We start from the raw sequence: 27523 nt of genomic DNA, 5'->3' as shown, positions 1-27523 counted from the left end.
CTCATCCTGCTGGGAAAGGCCACGGCTGGGCAAGCAAAGCCCACCTGGAGGCACCTTCAGGACTTGCTGCCTCGCAGAAGGTGCTGCCAGGTTTTTGTTTTCAACAGGTTTGTGCTGCACATGAAGGGCAAGCTGCAGATACACCCCAAAGACAATGTGAAAGGACAAGCAGGAGTCTCATGCAAGCTATCCTCGTGTTAAGTACTCAGGGAATGCTAATGAATGAGGAAGAAAGAGGAAATTTATCAAAGCAAGCTAGGATGGATTTTAGTCACAGCACCACCAGAAACTATACAGCAAAGGCTGGGATTTTTGTGAGGAAAGGCAACACAACACACTCCTCTATGGTTTGAATGAAGTTGTCAAAACCCGTGAGCAGTTCCTTGAAAAGGGTCCAACAAGTAGCTTCACTAGCTAGACATCCATATGAATCTTAACAGGCTGACTTAGGCTGTCATCTTCTTGTTTTGTTGTGATAACTAAACTTGATTTGTTATTTAAAACAGGCAATGTTGCAAAAATGAAATAACCTTATAAACCAGAAGCATTCTCCTCCATTTCCTTTTTCTATTTCCCTCTCTGAGTCTATAAAATTTGTAACACTGATAAACTGAAACACTGTAATGATTTCGACTCAAGCTCTTCTGATTCAATGAGAAACTCGCTGCCAGAGGAAATAAATAATCCTGATGTATTTTTTTCTTTTGTTTTTCAGAGGAAAAGCAGTTGAAGAAAAAAGCTAAGTTGTCTTAGGAAATGCCAGATCATTTTTGTTTTGTTCTGTGATCCCTTCAGATCCCTACAAACAGGGAGCAATCCACTCCCAAGCTGCACCCCAGGGATCCAGCACTATTGAGCTAATGACACCAACATACAGCCCAAGTCAGGACTATTTTCTGCAGTGTCATACTTGTACTGATATAATGGAAACTATAGAATTCATCACCAGAGCTGTATGGAGTTATATGTGCTGCACTTGAGGATTTTTTATATGTTTTTTACTGGTTAAATGGCCCTATTTTTTCTTCCACTGGATGAATGCCCTTTTGCTGATGCCAGTACTCTAGGAAAATATAAAGAACTCAGGCACAAGAAACACTTACTGGACAATGTGTCTTTAACGGGGGATAAATTATTACTTTTGTAAAGTCACCAGAGGTTTTTACTTGCTTTGTACAGAAAAGTCAGCTACTCTTCTTGAAGGCTTAAAAACATCAGCTTCAGTGGAAATGCTTTAAAACTGGCTTTTGTAACCTATAAAATTAGTGTTCTCACAGGGCCTCAGAGAAAGGTCCTTAGAAGAATCCTGAAGCTGTACCTGAATAAAACTTGGCTAAACCTCAGCTGGGAGAACAAAAATATGTTTTACCTTCAGAACAGGGGGGCCCTAGATCTGCTAAGGTGGTCTGCTTTAATTTCCAAACTCCTGTTGTCAAGGCACAAATATTAGTCTACTGACTTTTAAAAAGATACATGTAATTTTTGAATTTGCTGTTCTATACCCTCAGATTCACTCCTTCTGGACCACAGTTTTCTGAGAAGAGGCAAACACTTTCTGAAAACAAAAATATTGGTATTTTCCTTGATGGACAGCAAACCTGTTGTTTACTGATGCATATATTTTAAAAATATAACCTAAGAAAGAAATTACTCTGAAGATAGAAATATATGTATGTAAACACTCGAAGTTAACTGTAAAGTTTTTGCAAGTAGACTATTACAGTAAATACAATCAAGTCTTTTTTTGTCCCATGTGTCATAATACTACAAATATTTCCCCAACATGCTCTGAGCAACAATAAGGCTACTTGTAAGAGACATGAGGAGAAAAGAAAAGAATGGAACAGTTTTGGTTTTAAAGAGATGTTGTGCAAGGAACTGAAGCTAGGATTACTTAGTTAAGAAGAAATAAAATGCAATTACTTCCTGGAAGATGCACAATAATAAGAGAATTCTCAAATATCCATCAGGACCAAATTTTTTTCTTTTTTGTCTGAGAGCACTAATTATTTTAGACTGCATCACAGCACTATGAGTTTCAAAATTACCAATCATTACTGATAAAACATACTTTAAAAACTGGAAAAACTGAACAAAAATGTATTCCTCCCTCACCCTGTACTTAACTGAGCAAGTGACAGTGATACAGCAGCTAGTTTTCTTTAGTGATGCTGGTGGCGGTGGGGAGTCTCATGCAGCTTGGAACTGAAAAACACTCACTTTAAATTAAGAAAATGTGATTTTACAGCTATACTGAGTGGCAAGGGGACTTTGCAGGTGTAGATGTGAAAACAAACATTGATGTATTCTCTAAAATTAACTGCATTTCTTGTTGAAGGAATCCTATGAATATTATTAACTTCTGTGGCAATAAATAATAAAAACATTAAAAAAACCCTTGCAATATTTTCCTACCTCTCATGACTCAAGTCTCTCTCACTTTTGTTTTAGCTCATGATGAGCTGTTGCCTTCCAGATATAACTGGACTGGTTTAGAACACCAGTGTTGCTACCTACTCTTTACTGCCCCTGCCAAAACCTTCTACCCCTGCTGCTGAGCTGGAGCAGCACATGCATCCCTCCTCATCACCTTCAGCACAAACAGAGCAGCATTAGGACAAAATCCTAAGAAAAGATGCATGGGGAAGGTGGCAGAAGCACATGGAGAAGGCTCAGATAGTCCACCCTGTTTTTGGGGTGGTAGGCGTGAATGCCAGCAGAGGTGCTGCAACGTCCTCGGCTGTGGCTCTGGGGTTTGCAGTGGGAAGCAGAAGCTGAGCTGCACCTTGAAGGGTATTGAACTTCTCATTTGCCCCAGAAGGACTTGATACCCTGCCAAGCCATATCCTAACAAAGCTTCAGGCACCACGCCTGGGCTTTAAACTAGCTTACAGTAAGCTCTCAAAACAAAAGAAAACCCCACACTGAAAGAAAACCACCCAAACAGTAAAAGCCAACAAACTCAGACAGTCACCACCAATAAATAAGCACAAAATCCCCAAACAAACATAAAAAGAAAATCCCATGGCATTTGCAGAGTTGGAAATTACAGCCTTCACCTAGAGGGTTTGAACTGCATTAGAAACCTGGGAAAGACAGGCTCTTGAACATAATTTCTTTGTAACAGGAATTGTTCACCTAACTCACTTGTGCCTCTCTGAACCCCGCCGATGCTGCTCAGGCCATAGGCATGCAAAAACATCCTCTGGGATGGCAGCTCCTTCCCTGCCTAATGCACCAGCAGGACAGACTGCATGTGTACCTTTCCACTGTGAGAAGGGCAGAGAGCACACCTCTGATGGTGGGCAGGAGGCACAGCGGACACCAGAGTCTGGCACAACTCTCTCTCAGTTGCTGGCTTTGGCTCTGCCTGCACAGAAAAGCCTACTTTATGAGTGTTCCAGAGCTCACTGTGTTTCCCAATACCCTGCTGGACCACATTTATCTGAGTTTTTAAAGTCAGGCCAAGGGGTAAAATGAACATCAAGAAATGCTGGTATCAGATTTTTCATGCTATAACTCACCCTGGCTATGCCTCCAAAAGACTCTGGCACACCTGTTTAATAAACTGGGAAGCACTTGCCTGACTCACCCCCCAGACCTCTTTGATCTGACAGCACCAGTGACTCCAATGCTGCCTAAGGCTGCCTTCTCCTTCCCTGCAGCACAGCTTCCAACAGCCATGCTCCTTTGGCTGGTGAAAATCAAAGGCAGAGTTCAAGGGGCCCAATTCTGCTCCAAGTGCCTCCTGCAGGCAAGCAGAGAGCTGCCAAGGGCAGTTTCTTTTGAGAGAGTGTGTCTCCAACAGGAACAGACTTTTTCTTTCTCTGTTTGAAGTGGAAAGATGGGGAGATATGAAGGACATCTGTATTCACTGGGAAAGGCACAAAAGCTGCTACCATCCCTACGTGATGCAAAGTACTTCCCTACAGTATGGAAGTCACCACTGCACCATTGTCCAGTGGCTCTGAGCATGTATGGAATCACAAACCTACTTTTTCCTCCATTGCTTAAGTTTCTTGGAAGCCCTAACTACTCCTGCACCAGTAGTTCAACTCCATTTCAGTAATTTTCAATCACTTCTTCACCACAAAAGTTAAATTTGGAGCGTGACAATCCCAGCTCAGATCTGTGCTATACTCAGCAGGACTAGCTGGGGGCATGGAAATTGTGGCCTTAAGTATCTGAAACAAACTGAACAAGGGACTTTCAAGGTACAGCTGGCAGGACAGCTCATGGATGGCAGGAGAAGGGTAAAATTAGTGATTCTGATTACACCAACTCCAGCCTGGAGTCCCAGTAGCCCAGTGTTCCTGTTATACTGCCCATCCCCTACATCCAGGGGCTAAGTTCTACATTTTGGAAAAGCAGTTTCCATCACAGAGTTTTGAGAAGAGTGACCATCTCCAGGCAGACTGGAAAGATAGGGCTCTCTCCTAGCTTGTTTCTTGAAAATGAGCTACAGGATGACACCAAGCAGGGCCATGGAGATTCTATCCATGCCACTGCTGGCAAGGATACCCGTGGTAAATTCCGCGTGCGTGCCCCATGCTGGCACCCACACACTGACATGGATGTCCAATGCCATGCTGCTGGCTGAGCTCACCCAGCAGTGCAGGGGGACAGACAGAGCATTTGCTCATTACAGAAACTCTTCCTGGCTTGGATGCCAGCTTTCAAAGCAAAAAGCACTGAGAAGCTTCTTGTGTAACCGCGAGTACAGTGGACAAAGACAGTGACGTTACAAGAGTGCCAGGACTAGTTCAGACTCCAGTGCAGAGCCTGAAAAAGCAGATTAGTTAGTATCATAATGTCTAGTCATAGTACAGGAACAACTTGAAAGGATTAAAAACAACCCTATAAGCACATGCTTACTTGTACAGGCCATTGTAGGTGGGTCTGATTCCTTCCTAAAATAGTGTTCTTCACACAGGCAAGATGTGGATGCTTCATCAAGTGTGTAGCTGTGAGGGGGACATTTGCTGCAGGATGGACTGTGGGGTGAAGCTTTGAAGAACCCAGGTCTGCATACTGTGAAAAGAAGAACCACAAGCTAAGCTCTCCCATCATAAAATTAATCTCTTCACATTTCCTTTTAAAAAACCCCCGTATCTTCAGCTATAAAACAGACAAATATTCACGAGCTATTTAGTTTGCATATTTTAAAACAGTCTATGCCACTAGCAGATAGTGCATACTTAAATATCTGCATGAAAAGAGAATGTGAATTTGTTGATTATTTCTTTCCTCTAGCATCTGCCATTGCTGGATATTTATTTTCCTTGTTGAATGCATTAGAAGTAACATCATCTGGGCTCTGCTTTAGAAAACATTACTGTGATTTTTTTTTCATTCAGTCTTAGGAAAACAGGTAAAATACATTTCATGGTTTTTGGTTTAAGATGTTCTACACCCAGAAATCAATGTCTCAGCAAACAAATAGCAACACAGTGGTGGAGGGGATCTCAAGATCGACATCTTTAAGACATTGTGATAAGGCTACTTCCCTAGGGTCTTTCCCCCTGCAAACCTGTAAGGAATTTTAAAGTGCTCCATATGACAGGCTGTTCTGGTTATAGTCTGAACTAGGCATGCTAACCATACAAGATATTTCTTCCAGTCCCAATACATATGCATGAGGAGGCACAAGGACTTGATCTGAGAGTTACTTTTTTTTCTTACAAATCCACGGCTATGGGTAGCTTGGGATTTTTTTTAAGTAGTTTGAAATGAATACAGTAATATCTTGTTTCCATCCTCCCAAAACAAGTGCTTTTTCACCTATGCAAAGCTCTCTGCACTTCACCTCTGTGTGCACACTCAACCAGAAGCAGTGATAGCCACAGTTTTGTAAGTGGTTTTTTAAGAAAAAAATTCAGCTGGCTCTGTATCATACCATTATATACAGAATTACAAATGCACTGTTAGCAAAAGGAGGAAATGTTGACTTTCTGTTTGTCTCAAAAAGCAGACACAAGGAGACATGTTAAAGCAGCTCTAAAGTGCTGTTACCTTTCTTCCTTCTGAATTGCTTTAAAATATTTCTGCCCAGTATGATATTAATGATGCACAGATCTGCTAGCAGACTTGAAGAAATTACCTGTAAATCCCAGAGCCTTTCCATCTGCATTCAAACTCTCCCCGTTGTAATTAGCTTGCAAAGGAAATGAGTTCACAGTGAAAGCATTAATATTATCCCATCAGGAATGTCCCAGACAATCACAGCATGTGCTAAAACTCAATAAGTGATGACAGAACTTGTCTTCACTGTAGCTGAAGTATAGGTTTTCACTAGGCATCCCTTTCCTCTGGTGGACCAACTAGGACAACTGCTTCTAAAGTTGGCTCTGCTTCCTGCAGCACCAGAGAAACTCCCTTACCATCTTCCCTTTTACATCAGTAGTTTCTCCACCAAAGGTGAGACACTTGCACATCAATTCCCAACTCCCAGAGCTCAACTCTAAGTCTTTGGTGATGAAGATCACTCATGCATCAAATGTGTGATACAAGAGCATCCAACAGACCTGCCCCAGACCCCAACTCCACAGCCTTGCCCAGACTTCACACCTCTCAGAGCAGGCACCACGCAGCCCAGAGCAGGTCCCAGGCTCAGCACAGGCTGATGGTGACCAGGTCACCCCATGGATCTGAAGCTTCTCTGTCCTGCTGAGGGGGGTGATCAGCTCCCTTCTGACCTCCCCAAACCAAGCACCTTCCCACTCTCTTCCACAGCTTCCCTTTCTTCCCACAACACAGGCAGAGAACAACTGGTTGGCCTGGAGAGATTTACAGGTCCTAAAAACCTGTTTTCCAAAATTGCTCATGTGTTCCATTCCATTCCTAGGCTGTGGTATCCACCTGCAGGGTGTAGTTGTTCTGCTTTGTGCCCAGACACCAGGACCAGCAAACACATCTAGGGTTGAATCTGTTCTTGATGGCTTTTAGCAGACTTGCCATAAGCTGCCCTCATGATTTATAGCACATCCCTGTTTCCAGCACATACTTAAATTCTTTTATTTACTTTACAATCACCTTCAAATGCTGCCCTACCTACAGCGAGGATGGTTATACAGTCTCTGGAGAGTCTTCTGGAAGAGCAGACCACCAAATGCTTCCTCTCTAGCCCACAATTTGTATTTCAAGGCCAAATCAAACACCCTTGCACACACAGACAACAGTGGGGAAATGAAAGCACAAAAATGTGCAACATGTAATGACAGCAGTGCACATCTATTGTGTACTCAGTGTAATTAGCCCTCAAAAAAGGACCTGAATTTATCTCATTATGTTCTATCAAAACAGACAGAAAATCATTACAGCACAAGAGTTTACTGTGCCTCTATTTTGAGCAAAGCAGCAAATGCAAAATAAGTCAGTTTTCCTTGACAGATTTTAAACGAGGTGTAGCTTGTTGATGATGGTACAATACATAGCTCAGCTCAAAGGAAATGTGAGGTTTTCATGAATAAATATGGAGCCAAGAGATGCACAAGGCAAATAACCCATGTTTTAATGAGAGATGTGAAATAGAACTGAACTAGACTAATTTTTTTATAAACTGCAGGCTCTCATGGGTCAGGTAAGTCCCATTTATATTCAAAAAGTATTAGGAGGAGTGCAAAAAGCATTATGCTACCCTGAAGATTTCAGCATGAGTCCTCAAAACAAACAGGCAGCAGAGCAGCATCCTGTTGGACCAAGGTGAAACATTCCTGTGTCAGTTAGAAAGGAAGAATTCATGGACAGGAGATGGGTTATGCACAAAAGGGGAGTACAGAAAATCAAAAGAAATGCAGTAAGTGCCACAGTGAATGGTGTTGGCTGAATCCACACACCTGAAACAGATGCTCTGGGGAGGACAGGGGGATTTCCAGGGTTCCCCACAACAGTCTTCCAGGCTCCCATGACCAGCAGCTCCTGACAGAAGCCACGCTTGCACCACCAAGAAGCTGTAGCTGCATGGGTGTCTCAGGCACAGCTTGTATCTACTATGACACTTCCCTCTGTATCCTTTCCTTTGCACACAACACAAAGGAGAGGACAGCCTGTGAGATGGCTCCAGCTGCAGTAGTTTAGCAGACAGAGATGCTGTGATGGAACAGACCCTGTTTAGATGAAAGCTGCCCCAGGGGCACCCTACGCCTCCACACTGCAGAGCAAGCATCACAGCAGGTGGATGAGCATGGTCTTTGCTGAGCTGAACAGCCAAAAGCAACAGCTGGTACCCTGTCCATTTTTTGCCACTGGTGGCAATGTCTCAGACATTTTGCAAATTTGTTTCAGAGCAGAACAGGGCCAAAACCAACTTACCTTGCATGTAGCTTGGGTTTTGGTCTATTATCTTGCCATTCCTCTTCTGACAGTCAATCTTATAATCTCTTCATGAAGTATATATAACTTTATTTAAAATTACATGGGTGTCTAGTGTTTAATTCCTAATTAAATCTTATTTTAGTCTTCTTATATTTTTATCTCAGTATTTCCAATTCACCAGCCATTGAAAGGATACACAGAACTAGCACAGTACAGTCATACAGATAATGGTGCTATCTATCTTTTAAAGGGGATAGGAAGGCAGGAGAAATAAGATGAGCTTAAGTCTCCCCATAATCTGCTACAAACCAACTGAAAAGAAATGAAACCAGGTTTGAAGCTGTTGATGAGATCTGCGTCTTTCTTCTTAATATTAAAACTCTTTAACTGATTAACAGCCAGTGATGTGTGAAAATAGTCTTAAAATTAAATTGGTTGCTAGAAAAAAATTATTATTTTTAGAGACAGCAAATACGCCATAAACAACCTGCTAGTGTTAGGTACAAGTGGGATGTGTTTCTGTTAGTAGCACATCCATTATTAGCAAATCAATTTCACTCTTTTTATTTTTAATAGCAGCCACAAAATGTGGCAGGCACAGAGCATTAACATCTGTGCAGCCTCTTGCTGCACTCCTTAAAGGGGCCAGAGAGAGATGGTCATGGTGAAGGATGGCAGTAAGAGCATCTTGGGATTGCAATGGCATGAGCTGATCCCTTAAACCAACAGCACTCGGATTAGAAGCTGCCTTTGTACCTTGCAGAGGGGAGCCCACAAGAGCCATGCTGAAGGACACTGGCTCCTGGAAGGAATGTGGGGGGATGGAGGTAGAACCACCGGTCCTCTTACAATGACAACTGGCCTCTGCCAACAACGTGCTGAATGTGCTGTACCAGTGCTAGAGACAGTGAGTACTGGGGAGGAGACAAAGCAAAAAGATGGGAGAACAAACCAGTAACACCAACCATCTGGGACTGCTTGCCAGATTATTTTCTGCAAGCCTTAACATCCAATGATTTATGGCTGCGTCCCTGTAACCATCCCTTCCCTGAGCTTTGGCTGAAGACTGAAGCCAAAAGGCAGGGCTACTCTCCTCTCCAGCTGCCCCATGCCTTTGCTGCACACTGACCCAAGGCAGCACATGCTGGAAGCAAGGACCACATCCAAGGCTTTCCATATTCGCATGACCACGTCAGCAAAACCACCCAACCACCACAGAATCAGAGAATTATTAAGGCTGGAAAAGACCTCCAAGGTCAGCAAGTCCAACCTGTGACTGAACACCACCAGGTCAACTAAACCACAGCAGCAAGTGCCACATCCAGTCATTTTCCTGAACACTCCTAGGGATGGTGATGCCACCACTTCCCTGGGAAGCCTGTTTTAATGTTTGAAAACTCTTCCAGTGGAGAAATTCTTCCTGATGTCCAACCTGAATTTTGCCTGGTGCAGCTTGAAGCCATTTCCTCTCATCCTGTCACCAGTTGCCAGGCAGATGACTTCCTTCCTAAAGTATGTCCAGCATTCTTGGACCCTTTTGTTATTAAGGACTGTATTGGAATCAGTGTCCTGAACAGGCTGAAGTCTGCCCTCTGGAAGTCCAAGGCAGGTTTTGTAGATGCCTTTCCATACCTCAACAAGAAGCAAAAACTTTATAATTCCTTGGTCACAATGCCCAAGGCAGCCTTCAACCACCACATCTCCCATCAGCCTTACTCTCTTCATAAGCAGCAGGTCTGGCAGGACACTGCCCCTGGTAAGCTCACTTACCAGGTGTGTCAGGAAGCAAACATTCCATGCACTCCAGGAACCTCCTAGACAGCCTCCTCTCCACTGTGCTGAGTTTCTAGCAGACATCCAGTAAGTTAAAGTGTCCCACAAGAACAAGGGATAATGTGAAACATCAGCCAGCGGCTTGTAGAATACTCTATCAGTCTCTTTATCCTAGAATTAGTATTAGTGGGAATTCCAGTTTTGTCCCTGTAGAGACAGAAGCTAGGAAACATGACCCTATAAGCCTTGAAACCCAGGAGATATAAAAAAGGTCCAACTTATTACTCTCTTCACACTCTTGTGATGCTGGGAGGATAAGCTCACAGTACTTAAGTGCTTAGGATCAGTGAAGTGACCTTTCATATGTCCCAGAACATAAAACTCAAACAGGAATTACACTGTCTCCCTTGCAGAGCACCAAATTAGTCTCCACAGTAATCAGAAACCACAAGTGTAACTCATAAGGTAGTGTCACTAATCCGTAAATAAAGCTAAAGGACTAAATCTAACAAAAATTAATGAGAATAAGGATGCCTACCCTAGATGGAGCATGGGTTATCTGGCTGAGGTTTCCTCCGCAGCCTGGAAAGACCCCTAGCTTCTCCTTCACATCCTCAGTCCCATTTACGTTTCCAGACTGCCAGCTTCTTCAGACAGGGACACACAGCTCAAATTGCCACAGCTTTTAAAAGTAAGCATAGTGTAAAACTCTCTGCCCCATGGGCAGACACATAGTCCACAATGAGGCAGCTCTCAGCTGAAACACAAGCAGGATATGGAGGGATGTGCATGTGCGCGTGTGTTTTCAGCTCTGTAGCTCATCAGCTCTGCTTTCATTAGCACATTGCTCTGGTGCAGGGAATATGCCTTGAGAGTTGAAGGATCTGAGCAAAAACAAGCAACAAATAAATCAACCCCTGTTCTCTGGAGCTGCCATGCCTTGAAGTGTTTGCACTGAGAAGAGGGTGCTGCTGCCTCTTAGATGTGTCCAAAACCTACAAAAGGGTTTAGCGAGGTACAGTCTTTACAATGTGGAATCAATTAAAATGCTGAGAGGCTCCAAGCCTCAGCTTGTGCTCCTGACACGCTCTTTTACTTACAAGAAAACACAAAACAGAAAACCACAATGGACTGTCTTCGTGTCTCCCAACAAGCATAAACATATGAATGCCAAGCTCTTCTAAAAAGTATTTCAAGAACTACAGCAACCCACCACAGAGCACCCTTCTGCAGAATTTACAAGCAGGCTTCCAAGAGCTAATCCAGCCCTCCCCATAAGCTTTCCTGAACTGCAGGCTGACACTGAAATTGCTGCCAAAACTACAGAAAAATGTGTAAAATGCCCCAATTATATCTCTTTTAGGCTTGGTCTCTTCTATCTGCAACAGTGCAATGTTGCTTCCTGTAGCATGCCTTAGGGATTGAAGGGAATTAAATAAATACCCACTAATAAAACATTGTAATTTGAAGCTGTTGGTTCACTTCAATCCAGCAGACTTGCCAGCATCTTTCAGGAAGCTCAGTACCCAACGCTGCAGTCCAAGACCTGCTAAAGGTCCTTTTAAATGATGTTCTGGAGCTTGCTGGACAAGTGAGGCATCTACAGGCTCTGCATTATGAAAAAAGAGACTCGGTCTCTAGCTTGGATCTCAACCAATTCATGTTTCTCAAATAGGAAATATTCTTTAAAGCTTTTTTTTCTTTTGTTCTAAGAAAACATTGTCTTTTGATGCTGTCCTCCCCAACCCCGCACTAACTCAGGCTGAATTATTTCCACTCTGCATTGAAATCAGCACTAGCTCTGAATACAAAAACAACCTTAAAAACTAGAATATAAATAAGTTAGTGCTTTCAGTCCCTTCCTCTGAAATACCACTTTTTTCTATCACGTGGCTCACTAAATTGTCACACAATAATTTATGACATAACCATAGTCGCTAGAAAACTAAGAATTAACTGCCACTAATGACATTAATGTCTTTCTTCTAAATGGTATAAAACTTCATCACACGGCATCACTCTGAAAAATTCATCAAATTCCCAAGTAAACTACATTTTCAAGACATAAAAAATACCTAGAACACAACACATTTGAAAACGCTCATGCTTACATTAGTATCTTAATGGGCTATATTTCTGCACATTCTGACTTTGCTCTAAAGAAGATTTTAAAGCAATCAATGAGGCAAAACCTGAGTCAAGCCTAAACTCTCAGCAGTGTGATGGAGGAGCAGGGAAAGAGATTTATCCTGGCATATATGCAAACGCACACTATCATTTGTGTTGATTTCACAGAAGGAAAGCAAGCTATGGAAAATAAATGGTCTTAGGGGAAACAGGAGATTTTTCAAAGGCATTTAGCACTGCACAGGCTCGCTCCCTGTGCCAACTGCAGGGCTAGGCAGCTGCGCTTTGGTTTTGTGGGGTCTTCCTTTTTGCCAAACTTACCTGTCCAAAAAAAAAAACCTGAGAGAAACTGGTACATTTCTAGAGAAAGCACTTAAGGTGAAGTGTCATTTCCTAGCAAACCCAAAATTTCTGTGACCAGCAGCTGCATGCTCTCGCAAGCGTGTACAAGGGCTCCTTCAGCTCTCAGCACAGGCAGCACATGCAGTCTTCCTTGCTCTCTGGCTACAGGGGACAGATCTAGGTTGATCTCACTGAACCCCAACTATCTGGCTCACAATAAAAAAAGGAAGTCCACATCCTATTGCTGCAGCTCTTCTGCCTATCATATTTATAAATTATGTATCTTCACAAATCTCTAGGTCCACAAAAATCTATCTGTGTATCTTTGTTCTCTGGGGTGTGGGACAAAGATGCACTTAAATTACTCCTAAATTACTGTCTTTGTTTTTTTAATGAAGACAAACTGAAATCATTTTACTCCTTTAAACAGAGGAAGCCATGATTTACAACGCTGCACCTAAAGGAAAAATACAATTTAAGACACAGAAGGCAGCAGAGACACATTCATTTCCGCATGCTCATAAACATAACTTAAGATGCCCGGCTCCACACATAATCCAAGAGGCACAGGAGTTTATTTTGGGGGTTTCTGCATACAAAGACACACACCCGGGTTATCCTTTGTTATGCGAATGGCGACTTAAACATTCAAGCTGCAGCGTCCTGCTTAGCGAGGGGAGGATTGATGGACAAGCCACAGAACTCCCTCGAGTTCGACAGCAGCATTGACTGAATAGCAATAACAAGCATCGTCCCTAAAGGCAGCTGGGGGGACAGGATCAAACTTGAAAATGATGCAGCCAAAACCCCCGTGTCCATCTGTGTACACCTATTACAGACAGTAATGCAAAGATCAGTTGGCCAAATCTCCAGGAAAATAGGGCTCTTCAAAGCTACATGTTTGCTGGCACAGTACTACAACAAAAGGGTTTTTGTCTTATGGTTCAGTCTGCCATAAGGATCTGGAGCCCAATCAGCAAAGAAAGAAATATTCTTTAATTATACTGTGGTTTGGACAACTGCAAGCCACTGTGGTTAAGAAATACGATGATTGGGAAGATTTATTTTGATGATTAATGACATGTGTGTTTACTCTACCAATATTTTAAGGTTTTAGCCTGAACTAATAAACTACATATGCAGACAGCAAAGAGAATTACAAATTCTTAAAATGTTTCCCTACAATTTGCTCCACCTTGCTTAACTTCGTTTGTGTGAACAAGATTTTTTGCTGGTATAAAATTAGCCTTTCCTCTGCTGACTATTTGGTCCAAAATAGGCAGCATCCCACCAATCTACAGTGATGCTAACACCTACTCAAAAGGATCCTTTCAAAGCTGGCGTCAAATGTTTAAGGGCTTGTTTGCTTCTAGCTTTATGATCATCTGTCTCAGGAGGTAAATTCGGCAGGATTGGCTGTAGACAATTTGGTTTAAAATTGTTCCTCTGTAATTTATGGCTGAACATATGTCACTCCAGACACATCTATTCAAATTCCATCAGAGGGCGACGGAGATGGATCTTTTATAGTCCTGACCAAAAAAGATAGGAAGGATTTATCCAGAGTTGACAGAACTAAGTGTGCTAAATGGGTTTATGCACAGAACAATGGGGAAATGATGTTTCTTGGTGTGTGTTTTTTGTTGGGGCATTTTGTTGTCATTGCAAATTTAACGTACAGGTGATGCTAGCCAATTTTGCCTTGGGCAGGCAGCTGAGAGGTGCACAGAAAGAAACATGGACATATCTCTTGGGGAACACCTCCCTCCAGTCATGCCTCCGTCCACAGAAACTCATGGGCTTTTACACTGGAGCATGTGGGTTGGAGTTACAAAAGGAGGTCTCACTGAGCTAAATTCTGCCCTGGTATACATACCACAAGATGCTCTGGCTTGTTAGAAGGCCACAAATCAAGGAGTGTGTGCAAGGAGGACATGGCAAATATTAATACCTTGAGAAATTTAGACAGGAAAGCTGAGCAAGCTCTAAACACACAACCAAGAGCAGAAACATCAAACAGTTATCCTGTCACACAGATAGAATGCTTCATCATTTCAGTTTAATTAACCAGACTGACTGGTTAATTAGAATCAGACTTAAAAATACTGAGATTATTTGTTAAGTTGATTAAACTACGCCATTGGGTCAGATGAACACTGCAACACGTTACAGCTCATCTGCCTTGCCTAGCAACTCCACCAAACAGCTCCTCTTTAGGAACAAGCTCAACAAAGGGCAACCTGAGGCACTGCTGACTCTTCCCATGCCAGCTGGACAATACTGGGAGCTTTTCCTCTGTGTTCCAATCCATCAGAGAATTTATTTCAGCACCATCTCTCCTGTTTCTGGAGGAAAACTTGCTGCATATAAAACATGCTCAAACACAAGACAAAACAATGTAACTTGACACTTTAAACTCCCTGGTTTTGAAGCCAACCTCAATAGTCTTTGGGCAGGGAGCCTAATGGCTTTTGGATGCTGGAGCTGGGTCATCCTTGCCATTAACTAGCTAGAACTGCCAGGACTGCAGGCTAGTCAGAAAAAAACCCAAAAGCCCAGAGGGGAAAAAAAATGCACTTATATCCCCACATGATGTTTTATCAGACATACAAACATTACTTTCCATGTAACATAAACATTACTTTATTTAATAAACATACAAACAGTACTTTTCTAAGACAAAAGCATCTATTGGGAGAAGACATCCTGCTAACAGCCCTGTCCATTGCCTCTTCTCAAAGGCTTTGTTCTTGCCCCAAAAATGGCTGTTTGATGTGTGCAAGTGTTCCAGAAATTCACATATGTAGCAAAAAGTAAAGCAAAGCAAACACTGCCTTCCCTCTTGCTACAGGAAGCCTTACCATGATGTCCTTCCTGCCAAAGCCATTTCCCCATACCATAAAGTACTAGCCTGAAGCACACATTGCAGCAGCAATGCTGGCATTCTTACAGGCTTTTTATTTAAGGTTGTGAGCTGCCAAAGCTTGATTTATGGATATTTAATTCTCAAACTATTATAAAGGAATACTGTTGCTCACACGTAGCTCACATGGCTCTCCAGCTATATCTAAATAAATAAGCACTGCCTTTATGAGCTTGTTTGCCCTGGAAACACTGCACTGCATTCATTTGTAATTTTTGCTGCATCTCTGCACCCTTGCATTGCATCAACTTGAACAGTCTTTCTAAGGCAGCTTGGGGAAAAAAAAAACAAACCCAAACCAAACCTTCTGCTTTACAGAAACCATTTATGTTGGATTTCTTCAAGGGAAGACTGGAAGACACCAAGAGGGGAGAAAAGGGAGCAGGTGGCATGGGCACAAGGGCACTGTATCCTTGGTTTGCCATACCTATGTCTTGCAAGAAAAAAGATTGCAACCTTCTGGTCTTATGTCTTATACACAGCCACCCCCAACAGCTTGCCACTCCTCATTGCCACACTCCAATTCATTGCCAGCTCCAATTCCACACCTTGTTTGCAAAGGCTTGTCAGGGGCTGTGGCATCTGTCCTGTGGTACCCAGCATGAAAGGGTGGCACAGGAAGGTGCTGCCTGTCCTCTCAGCAGCCCTGAAATGTAGAGACTGCAGAAGAACATGAAGAATCAGTTTTGTCATGAGGAAGAGAAGGCCCAAAAAAACCCAAGAGGGAAAAAGAGGTTACTAGCCTTTTTGAGAAACAAGCCTGAAATGAGAAAAAACTACCAGCAAAGCTAGCAGAAGGCAAAAGCAAAATGTCAAGTATTAGTTATTTTATTTGAAGGGGAACACTCTGCACTGAAAGACCAAATAGGAGTTTCTGGACTCAAGTATGAACTGGTAATATTCTCCTCCCTGCAGTCTTTTGGCCTCCCCAATATCTAGCATCCATTCCATGTGGATGCACTTTTGGATGTTGGTTTCTTTTCAGATGCACAAGAGAGCTGCCAGAAACTTCTGTGGCTCTGACACTTAGCCCAAATACCATTTACAATTTTTTTTCAAATTTGCGCAAGTGATAAAAATACAAGGTTCATTATTCCACACAGAAATTCTCTTATCATCCAGCCAAATTTAAAAATAAATAGTTGCAATTAAATGTGTCGCTACATTATTTATGTAGATGCATTCAATTTGCAGAAAGCTGCTATAAAAATACTCCCCTTCAATCCACGGGAAATTTATTGCACTTTTATTGTATATTTTCTTCTCCCTGCTCAAATGTATGTTGCTCCCTGCCTTTTTGTCACCCGTGTTACTTAACACATTATTTTCCAGCCACTGTTTCTCCTACATTTGTCCTGAAAGAATGAGGGATGTAATCTAAATCCAAATGTTTCTTGATTATTTGTGAACAAGGCTGCTAAGTGATTACTAGACAGATAATTCCAGTATTTTCCTTGAAATCAAGCACCACTCCTTGTCTCTGCATTTGGCTCTTACAGCTGTTGGGTAAATGATATGCACCAAGGCTGCCCAAGGCTTCTGCGTGCATATTAATTCTATCAGAAACTCCAGACACTAAAGAATTGCTAATTTAACAACAGACTGTGAAATTGTTTTTTCTTTCTTTATTAATTGCTGTGCTATTTCAAAGTGACTTCACTGCCCCCACTGTATCTGGCGTGAAGAACAGGGGGTATTTCATCCTGTGAGGAAATAACTTAAAGCTTTCTCCCCAGCAGTCCCTACATTCATAACCAAATATAAATATGTGAAACAACAGCTAATAAAACCAGGTTAACTTGCTGCAGGTGTTCCTCTGTCAATTTAGCCAGGTGATATTACCAAAATCTGACAGGGAAGCACAGTGATATATTTCATTTGTGCCTTGACATTTTGATTCTGTTTGTTAGAGTGTATGTGCAGGGATCTGGCTTTTTCTCCAAGACCTCTATAGCTGTCAGTCTGTACAAACAGGATTTGACAAGATGTCCATTTAGCAGGATGGGAGGGCAAAGGAAAAAGGAAAAAAGAGATTGAGAAACCAGGTATCTGGGTAAAGCTGCACTGCAGTGCAAAAATGGATGCTTTTCACATACAGAGCAACTCAAAAAAAAAAAAAAAAAGAAGAGCAGCTTGATATGCAGGATCTGAGACATTTTGCATCCTTTAATCAATAGCTCCTTCGAGAAAGGTGGCCAAGAATAACATAAATAGATGGCAGAGGAGAAAGAAGACAAAAGGCGAGAGTTGGAGAAGGCACAGGATCACTGTACACTCATCCACAGAAGGGTTTTTAGTGAGTCTTAATTATTTTTTAAAAAGAGAGATAAAAAAGGATGCTTTCATTTCCTCGAGAGAAATCAGATTTAAGATTTAAGAATAAATCTAAATAGGAAGTTTTGCTTTCCAAAGCTGCCTTTTTCCAGCCTGAGGAAAGAAGCAGAAGGTGATGAAGCTGTCTCTTCCAGGGATAATGTAGGAATTTAGAAGCCTTCAGCTTGTTTCTCCCTGCAAAGAACTTGGACCAGAAGCAAGGAAATGATTTACAATGAAACAGAGTACAAAACAGCTACAAAGATGAAACAACAGAAAATGAATGCAGCATTAAACAAGACAGTACCCAGAATTTAGAGATTTATGGTTACTGGCTGGTGTATAAAGATAAGAAAGGGATTTTGATAGTCTGGGTGATTCCTGCATCTCTGCAAGCATGGTTTAAAAGCAACACTGAATACACAACTCTAGTTAAAATTCAGGAAAAAAAAGTATTAATTAGTGGGGTTGTAACCATGCCTTACCTTTCAAAATGTAACTCTACACAGCATCAGGCACAGCAGTGCTGCCTACAGGCTGCACAGCCAGGCAAGGGCTTGCCCCTTCCTCCTGCAGCATGCATGACAGCTGCTCCCAGCACATCAACACCAGGCTGCAGAGAGGCATCTTCCTCCTGCCCTGTCCTCCCAAGGCCATGCAGCTGAACACAGTTTTCATGGTCCAGCACACTGGAGAGATCCCAGGACGAGTCCAGCACCCAGCCACTGCCCAGCTCACACAGGACCAGCTGGGAGCTGTCTGATGGACAGGAGAGCTGGGCATCCCATGGCTGTGGGAGGGCACATACCATACCAACACACACACCAACCTACAGCTCAGCCTGGGAGCAGGACCAAATCACAACACCCACAGCTGGGCCAGACACCTCAAAGCCACAAACCTGGTCCCAGACATCAGGCATGTCTGCAAATGACCTGCCATCCCCCCAAAAGGGAAGGCTTGAAATAAGTTTGTGTCAAAAAGAACCCATGAGAGACATCCCTGAGTAGTTTTGCACCTTCTGTACATCACCTGTGGCATAAAATGATGTAAGGAGATCTCAGCTGAGCAGAGCCAGTTATGTCCTCCTTACCTTGCTGCTCCACTGAGGTAGAAAATATGTATTACTGAAGCCTTAAAGTGCTTACAATTATTGCTGCAAACCCAGTAATCTCCACTGATGTAGGTAAATTGCTGATCTCTCTATCACTGTTACTTACAATGCAAAAAAACCTTGGGTTTTCTCCACAGCTTAATAAAACCTGCGGGGAATTGGTGCAAGGCTTTCATTCCTTATAGCCAGCCTTTAATGCAGAAGTCTAGATTTCCTGGAGGGGAACTGAATAGTTTAGGATAATTAGCGATTTACATATAGAGCTGTCAACAAAGCTACATAGTATTAAGTTACCGTGATGAAGGGTTCCACCTTCTCAGTTGCTACATTGGATTTGATTTTATTTAAAAATTCTGTATTTTAATTCTGCTCACATTCTGCAATCGCTAGTAAAGTGGCCTGAAGCGGACAGCAAGAGGAGAGCACTAAATCGAAGGCTTAAATCACTTCTTCCTCAGTTCCCCCTGGCAGATTTAAAGAGCAACCTGGCACTAATGCTTTCAAATAATATACTGCTGGACCTGACACAGCAGAGAAACTCTGCTTCAAATCACACAATGGTCCAGATGACCATGCAATTACAATTAACCTCCTGCCCGCTGTGCCTAATGACAAATGATCATGTGAATGATAGACTCAGGAAAGGACCTAGGTATCAAAAAAATTATTTCTGATTCTTACATATTTAAAAAGCCATTTTCACTTAGGAAAAAGCAAAGGGACACTAATTTTAGTTTTGCATCCGAAAGAAATGAATAACCCTTGATAATACACACGCAGGCATAAGCACAGGCTGTCAGCTTTCTAGCAGCAAGAGGGATGCACAGAAGTCTCCTTCTGCCAGAGCTCTGTAATCGGAAAAGTACCAATATCCTCCACTGCTATAAATCTCAGCCCAGAACAGAGAGCATGAATTTTGTCCATGTTGGATAAAAAAAGGTAATATAACCTCAAAATAGCATGCAATATTTTTTGGCACACTTACTGGGCCCATGGGGTTTGCATTACAAGGTCAATAAGTAGGGAGTTATCCTGTGCTGTTCCATCAGGTTTTGTGCTTCTCCTGCTTTATGTCCCTCATCTCATACTTACCTTGAGACCTCTCCTTACCACGGAGCAACCTCCTCTCTCTGCTCACACAGCATCTTCAGAAGAAAGCAGAGCTATTTTCCAATCTGCTCCCTCTGCAGAACAGGGAAGCACAAAGATCACACCATCCTGGGAAGTCTGGGGGCACCCATTTCCTTTCCTGTACTCGGCTCTAATGGGGTAAGATTTTACCCCAGTTGTGCTCCTGGTCAGATGATCTGTCAGCAGAGCACCTGGAGTGATCATTCCCTCACTTGCTTCAGTGAAGCAAGCTCATTAATTAAAATAATTTTAAGGTTTTTGAGAAGATACTCATTCTAATTACTGTCCAGACCTGACAGGGCAGAAATCTCTAGCTCAGGAGGAGCAATGTGTGTGTGTGTATACATATTTTTTGCATTTATATGTATAGAACATGCTTATGCAAATTCTATCTCCCATTCTTCCTATAGCTGGCATTTTCCACATCTCCCAAGAATGGCAGAAGCAATAACGATACGGACACTCACCATTTGAAAGCATCAAATCACTTGCAGGCATTGCCAAGAGCAAGCCTTTAGGTCCTGCTTGCTGCAGAGCCAAAGGATGCAGCACCACCAGACACCCACAGCCAAGACAAATGGGCAGCACCATGCTTGGGCAGCCCCTCGTGCAGAGCCTGTTATGGCAAGCATTTATGAAGTTGTATGCTGAGCTGTTTTATTTACAGCAGCTAATCAGGGGCATAACACAATTAGGAGATAAGCCTTGCAATGCAGAGCATTATGTATAAGGGTTTCTACATATATTTATAGCACCTGTTTCAGCATGCCTTCAGACAGAATCTTCTCATGTAAAAGAAATATACTGTACTGTGGCAATTTATTCTGATACTTGATTAGGGAAACATTGCTTCATGAATTCTAAGCCATGACATTTCCACTAATCTTTCCATTTCAACAGCACAGAAAGGAATGTCTTTCATATCTCCATTTTTATCATTTTCAAGCTGAGTATATTATCTGCTCGTCTCTGGATTTACTTGATAGCTCTTAAAAAAACTAAAACAGACCACCACAGTCTGTGAAACTTATGTGTGGCTTACTTGGAGAGCTGTTTGTCAATCCAAAGATGAACAAATGTACAGAAACTAGCTCTCATCTTTATTCTAAAGTATGTCAAATAAATAAAAAATCCAGATTGCTATCTGTTATTTCCCTTCAATGAGACTGCTGCTTGAAAGGTTACAAATGATGATGTTTTTGCTTTTGCAAAAGGCCACGCATTAAACTTCTCCTATTGCCTTGCAGGGATGAAGTAGAATCTGTTTGTTGTCAGATTTCCTAAGCTTGCTCTTCTGCCACGTCCCCCATGCAACAGCTACCCCTGCCCTGCACACCAGTGTGCCCCTGAGAGACCCTGCCCTGCCATCCCTGCAGCACCCCTCCTCCTGATCCCCAGCCCCACAGGCATTTGAACACCTAAACAAATTGCCAGGAGCTCCTCAGCTGGAGTTACAGATTTAATTTTGCATTGCCTGTCAGGTCCCTCAGCAGCATGAGCTGTTCTTGTACGCCACAATGCCTTGTCCCCTCACAGTTTTACCTGGGACTGCTCTCTAACCACGGAGCATCATATGGACCTATAACCTAGAGCTCAAGCCATCACCTCGAGAGGGGATAAAACTCGACCTGAAGATGTGTCCTGGGAGTGCACTGTCACCCACAGTGCCTGCTCTCGGTTTTTCAAAGGGGCCAAGCTACAGCCAGCACAAATCAGGGGCCTTGAAAGATTCACAGCACTCTGCTTCAGCCTATGAATCCACTCCCAAGACATCATCCTACCTGCTAATGTAGAAAGAGTCTCTGCTGTTATTAACTACAACAATCGTGCCTTTTGTTCTGCCACAACACACACCTATAGCAGCCTTTATTATATATTCAGACTCAACCTGTCTTTGGAATTTGCTTTCCCAATAGCTGTCAGGCTCCAACACTTGTCAGTTGACTCAGATAACAAAATATTACTCTGATATTCACAGCACAACTTGGAAATTCCCTACACAAACTACAGGGAATTCTGCCAGTTCTGAGATAAATTAACTGCTTATCAAAGGCAAAACTGACAAGGGTTGTTGGTTTGGTTTTTGGTTTTTTTTTTGCATGAATCCATGGTTTATTACTTCCCAGCCCCGTAACGCTACTTAGCTTTTTCATGATCCATGCATGAAGACATTTAGATCTATCACCTCGGATTAATAACAACACAATTACAACCACTTAATGTGTTTAAGGGAACAGTCCCAGCTTAATTTCCGGCAGGAGCACGGTCTGCTAGCAAGGCAAAAACCATCAGCCTGTGCTCAAACCTTCCTTTAGCTGCTTAGCCAGAACTTCCCTGCCCACCAGCACTGGGATGAGAGCTCAGTCCCTGATCCCAGCACCTCAGGGCAAAGTCCACATGGCTTCTTTCAGGGTTGGACTGCAGCTCTTCCTTTTCTCACACCAGAATCAATACCACCACAGCTCCTCCTGATGTTATGCTACACTCTGGCAGAGTATCCTTATTTTTCCTCCTGAAATCAGCCTTCTGGGTCACATTTTGGAGGTTATCTTCTAAAAAGCCCCAAATTGAGCCTGGAAGCAATTGAGTGCCAAGCCCCAGAGTTTTCTCAGGACTTAAATGCCAAAGTATTCTGGCTTTCCATGCCCCAGAAAAAGAAACTTACTCCAGAGACCTCGTGGGCACAGGGATGCCAAGTCCTCTTGGCCTGAAGGACAGAAGAAAGCTATCAGCAGGTTACCAAAATCAGCCCTATACATATAGCAGCCCAGGCTTGTGCTCAGCAGCCTGCCTACAGAGAAGCTGGCACCCCACCACTACATAACCCATTCCTCTCTATCACACATAGTCCATTATCCTTCCAAACCTCTCTTTCAGGGGTGTGTGTGGGGAAAAGTATAATGTTTCCAACATGGAACAAAAGGGTGGGCATATTTCAGTGCCAGAGCAGAACTGATACTGCCCACACAACCTGGGGTTTGGAAATAATGTATTTATAGAAGTACATTAAGACCAATTTAGAAAAGGTTGATTAGATAAAGTAATGCTCATTCAGGCAAGCCTAAACAATTTTCTTATTTCATTGAATCAGCAATAATGTACTCCTACAAATGCAATAAATATATATCTAATCACCTCCTCCTTCAGTGACTTCTCCCCTTGTTCCTTTTGGCTGGCAGCATTTGGTTTGGGTTGTTTTCAGAAAGGGAAAAAACCCCAGTAACTCATTTATAAAACCTTCCCTTCCTGGTAATTTTATTTTATCTCTGTAGCATAAGGCAATCTAGCAGAAGCAAACATTGTTTACTTGTTAATACCAAGCCAGAACTCTTAAAGAGAGTCGATGAGACCACAGAGGAAAACTACTGTTTTCTTTGTTATTCTGCTGGAAGACCCGCAGTAACATGTCAGACATTGGTGGAGTCTTTTGGGGAAAATACGAAGTTCCTCTGTTTTCATCCATATGCATGGGAAATCGTGCTGGTCTACAAGCACTGCAAGATTTTGTGTTGCTGCTCCACCTACATCTTCTCATGCTGTAAGAACACCTGCTTTAAAGAAAAATTCACTGCAATTTCTAATTCAGAAATCAAGTTTTTTTTTAAAACCCTGACTGTTGGATTGTGTTACTGGATCTACTGATCATCACAAGGTACATCTCAGGAGACACACAGCACTAACTGCAAACCAGGCTTCTGTGCCTAAGTCCTGGCACCCCACAGCCCCTGTGTGAGCCCCAAAGTCAGGATCCAATCCACTGGCACTCAGATGAACTGAGAAATTGAGGGGCTGCAGGCAAATGAGGGTCCTAGCCAGACATATGCATACAAAATTCTTTTGTTTTTGTTGCATGGTGACAACATCTGTTATTAGGACAGTGGCTGTTTACCTGTGGGGTTCCTGGCTTTCTGTCTTAAGAATGCCTTCAGCTCAGCACCACATTTGGTTCTCAGACTCCCTTCCAGCCTCTCCCTTCCCTTTTCATCCTCTCCATTATTTGCCTCTAGCTCTACAGGAATTAATATTTTTTTAAAGCACCAGGGGCGGGCAGGGGGGGAGGGAAGAATTGTTTTTGTCACCTCCTTTCTATGCAAGCATATGCTGCTGAGCTATGAGGGCACATATATGTTCCTGCAACAATTGCATGAAACATAGACATGGGGAAATTTCTGCTGCTGGGCAGAATTTTTGCAGCTGTGTTTGTGCCCAAATTAAATTCCCAAGCATGTACTCTGTATAAAGTCTCTATCAACCACCAGCACAGAGATTTGATTCATAAAGTATACCCCTTATAAAGAGAGACATTTTTTAATCCCATGCTACAAATTCAAATTTAAATCAAGGATACTGCTTAAGCAGGCTTTTTATTTTCCATATCCAAGTCCAGCAAATTTCTCTGGATCCCTTTGGATTCAGTGAAGGGATGTTATTGGGCTGCTACCAGAGCTCACTCTCTCCTAGATAGAAAATGGCAACATTTGGCCTCTATAAACTAAAAAGGTTCCAATTTAGCAAATACTTAGCATCCTTTGCAAACAATAATCTACTCCAGCAAGATGCTAGGTAAAAACTTTTGAAGCCAGAACTGCATTTTTAAAAGTCCTGTGTGTACACTCATAAAATCCCAATTTTTAATAATTTGGTGAGCAACATATCCAAATCACTCCCAGTACCACTAACTGTTTTGAAAAGTCCTACACTTAAGCAAGAAATGCATGTGGAGTTTTGTCTTGTGCTGTAAGTGCCTAGTCTCTCCTGGGGACTTAACAAATGCTCTCAGAAAACCAGGAATGATTAAAGCTTTACCATTAGCTTCAACGGGGTAGAGGTTTTACTCCACATCTTTCACTTATGTGCCTGGATACAGGTTTAGAAACCTAACTTTGATTTGCTTCTCTTGGAAATCTAACTCTAAAAATTCAAAACAACCAACAAGGGCTTAATGAGGAAAACAAAATTAGTCAGACTTACATAGCTCCACAGCACTAGAGACAGCTGAGCAGCTACTTCTATGGAGTCAGCATGAAAGCCTGGAAGATGATTTGCTGGTTTAAGGCTTGCACTATAATTTTGTTTGACTCGGGATTAATTCTGCTCAAAACTGAATTGAAAACAAATGAATATTTACATTCTTTGCGCTGCAGCAAACACCCACAGCAAGGAGTACAGTTGCTCAGCTCATCCTGAGGGTGGCATGGATGTAGCTCCAAGACCCCACTTGTGGTATCTCAGCAGCATGGGAAATAACCTGTTCTTTAATTTGTCCAGCAGTGAAAAGCAGGGAAGTAAACAAAATCCTACTGATAAGACAGCTTCAGTCAGGAAAAGTTCAGCTGGATCCTCCAACTCCAGCTCTAAGAATAATTCCTGTTGAAAATGTCTGGATGCTTTTTCTTTATATAGTTGCATAATTTTTCTGAACCATCCCTGCTAAGCTTTTCTCCACTACGTGCACTTTACATCCTTAGGGGAATACTCTTTCCTTGATGTTTTCCCCTAGAGCATCACCCCATCCTGAGCAACAATGCTCAGCACACCCACCCTTGATGTGACCAGGACAAAAGTCAGCTATGGTACTCCCAGGCAAGGAGCCACTGAAGACAGCAAAAAATTCATAGTGAGAGAGAATAAAAGTCATGATGAAAAGGTGAGAAGCTTGTGCTTGAGAGAGCCAAAAAAACTTTCCACAGCGAAAACTAGGAAAAAAAAAATTAAGCAGAGAAGAAAAAGAATGTAGGGCCAGGAACTTGCTGGCAGTGCTGTTCTCTAGAACTCTACTGGCCCTGTCAGACAAATTAAGATATTTCTGCTTACTACCTAGCTTTTTTCCCCTGCTTTTTAAGGATTCTATTACAATAATAACCCCGGAATACCTTGCAGCACTCGCTCTCACATGCATGCATAGATTAGGTCTAATATAATGCACTTCCCATTACTGAGCAAAGGTGTGAGTGCACCTGCTCCGCATTGCTTCAGGCAGACAATTGCCCTGTCCTAACCCCTTCTGCAGCCAACATGGCAAGCAATTTATCACCATCATCTAACTTCGTTCACCTCCCTGCTGAGTGACAGCCATCAAAAGTCTCATTATTGGCGTGCTACTAGGTGGAAAGGCAATCACATCACCTAACAAGGTCTTAAAGAGGACAGAAACTTCCCAAATCCCATTACCTAGAGGCCCTCCCTCCCCCAAGATGAAGATTTGAGCATGTTTGTGCCACAGATGTCAAATACATTTCTGACCCTTTTTAATCTTTCAACCTTGCTTCCAGGTGAATGAAGCAGTAGAGTCCTCCTGTAGACACATGGATTTGCTTCGTGGAGTTTAAAACCATCAACAGTTGAATTTGCTCGATGTTTTCAAGGCAAATCCACTTACCTGACTAATAAGTAAGCCTTCTGGGCAGGGAAAAGTCATGCAGAGATTTACCCTTGGCAACTCCAGCACAGTGGTAGGAGCATATTTCTCTACAATGCAGGACAACTATTTTCGTGTATTTGAGCCTATTACTGGAAGCAAAGACAAAACCCTTCCAAATCCACCTATTCCATGAATTTCTGCGAGTGAAACAGCAAGGGGCACTAGTGGCAATGGAAATCTCAAAATCTGAAATAAGATTAACAATGACAAGAATGACAATCAGCAGTGTAACTCAGTGGCTCACATCATCAGGCAATGCTACCATGTCTGGTGAGGCAGTGGCTGCTGCCAGCCACAGCTAAGCACGGGTCATTCTGGGTTCACTGCATGGTTCTGCTGCAGCCATGTCAGTCTGAAACACCACCTGCAGATTCCTCCTGACTTCTCCACGGTAGGACCTGGAAGGGCTGTGCTTTTTAACAGCTGCACATCAGGGAGAGACAAGACAGAGACAACAAATCAAAGCAAACAAATTCAAGACGTCAGTTTTTGGCCAGCTCTGATGAGTGCAATGCAGTGAGAAAGGCTGGCTTAGTCCCTTGAGCCTAGGTAGTTCAGCTCCCAGTCTGAATGCCAATATATGGGCCACCTCTGTACCACACTTGCATTGAACAGGGTCCTGCTGAGTAGGTCAGACCTCCTGGCCTTTAGTGTATGCTGCTTTACAGGACAACCCTGCCTTTGAGATAAGTTAATTTACCTTTCAGGAGCAAGCACACATGCCTGCATCCCCAGGCAAGCTGCAGTTTGCATGCATCCTGCACATCTCCAAGGATCAGCACTCAGACTTACTGATGATTTCACTTACTATCACAAACCAGAGGCTCTTTTGGTGCTGATCATGTGTGGGAAGATGTGAGCAACTGTCCCCATGAACATGAGACCAGCAATCACTCTCTGCTACGGGCTGCAAAAACTGCCAGAAATAATGTGCATCCTGGTATCTTTGGTATCCAAGGGAGAGCTACTGAAGGATTTTCATGCAGGGACTATTTAAAAGTGCACTATGCTGACTTCACAAAGCAAAAGCACCACTTTCAAACTTGAGGACTCATAACACAGATTT

General features: G+C 42.7%; 1 protein-coding gene across 18 annotated transcripts in view; it reads right to left on the bottom strand.

The window, feature by feature from the left end:
* Nucleotides 1-27523, bottom strand: part of EPHA5 (EPH receptor A5) — a 193577-nt gene that overhangs the window by 82817 nt on the left and 83237 nt on the right. For 14 of the 18 annotated variants that reach the window (XM_064417313.1, XM_064417307.1, XM_064417314.1 and 11 more), the window contains one exon: nt 4876-5031. The exons of the other annotated variants lie outside the window; for them this stretch is intronic. In XM_064417313.1, the coding sequence (XP_064273383.1) occupies nt 4876-5031 (156 nt within the window). The remainder of the gene's footprint in view (nt 1-4875; nt 5032-27523) is intronic. 18 annotated transcript variants of the gene reach the window in all.

This window comes from Passer domesticus, chromosome 4 (assembly GCF_036417665.1).
Source record: "Passer domesticus isolate bPasDom1 chromosome 4, bPasDom1.hap1, whole genome shotgun sequence".
NCBI lineage: Eukaryota > Metazoa > Chordata > Aves > Passeriformes > Passeridae > Passer > Passer domesticus.
Note: the sequence above shows the minus strand (reverse complement) of the source record. Positions and strands in the feature narration are given on the sequence as shown.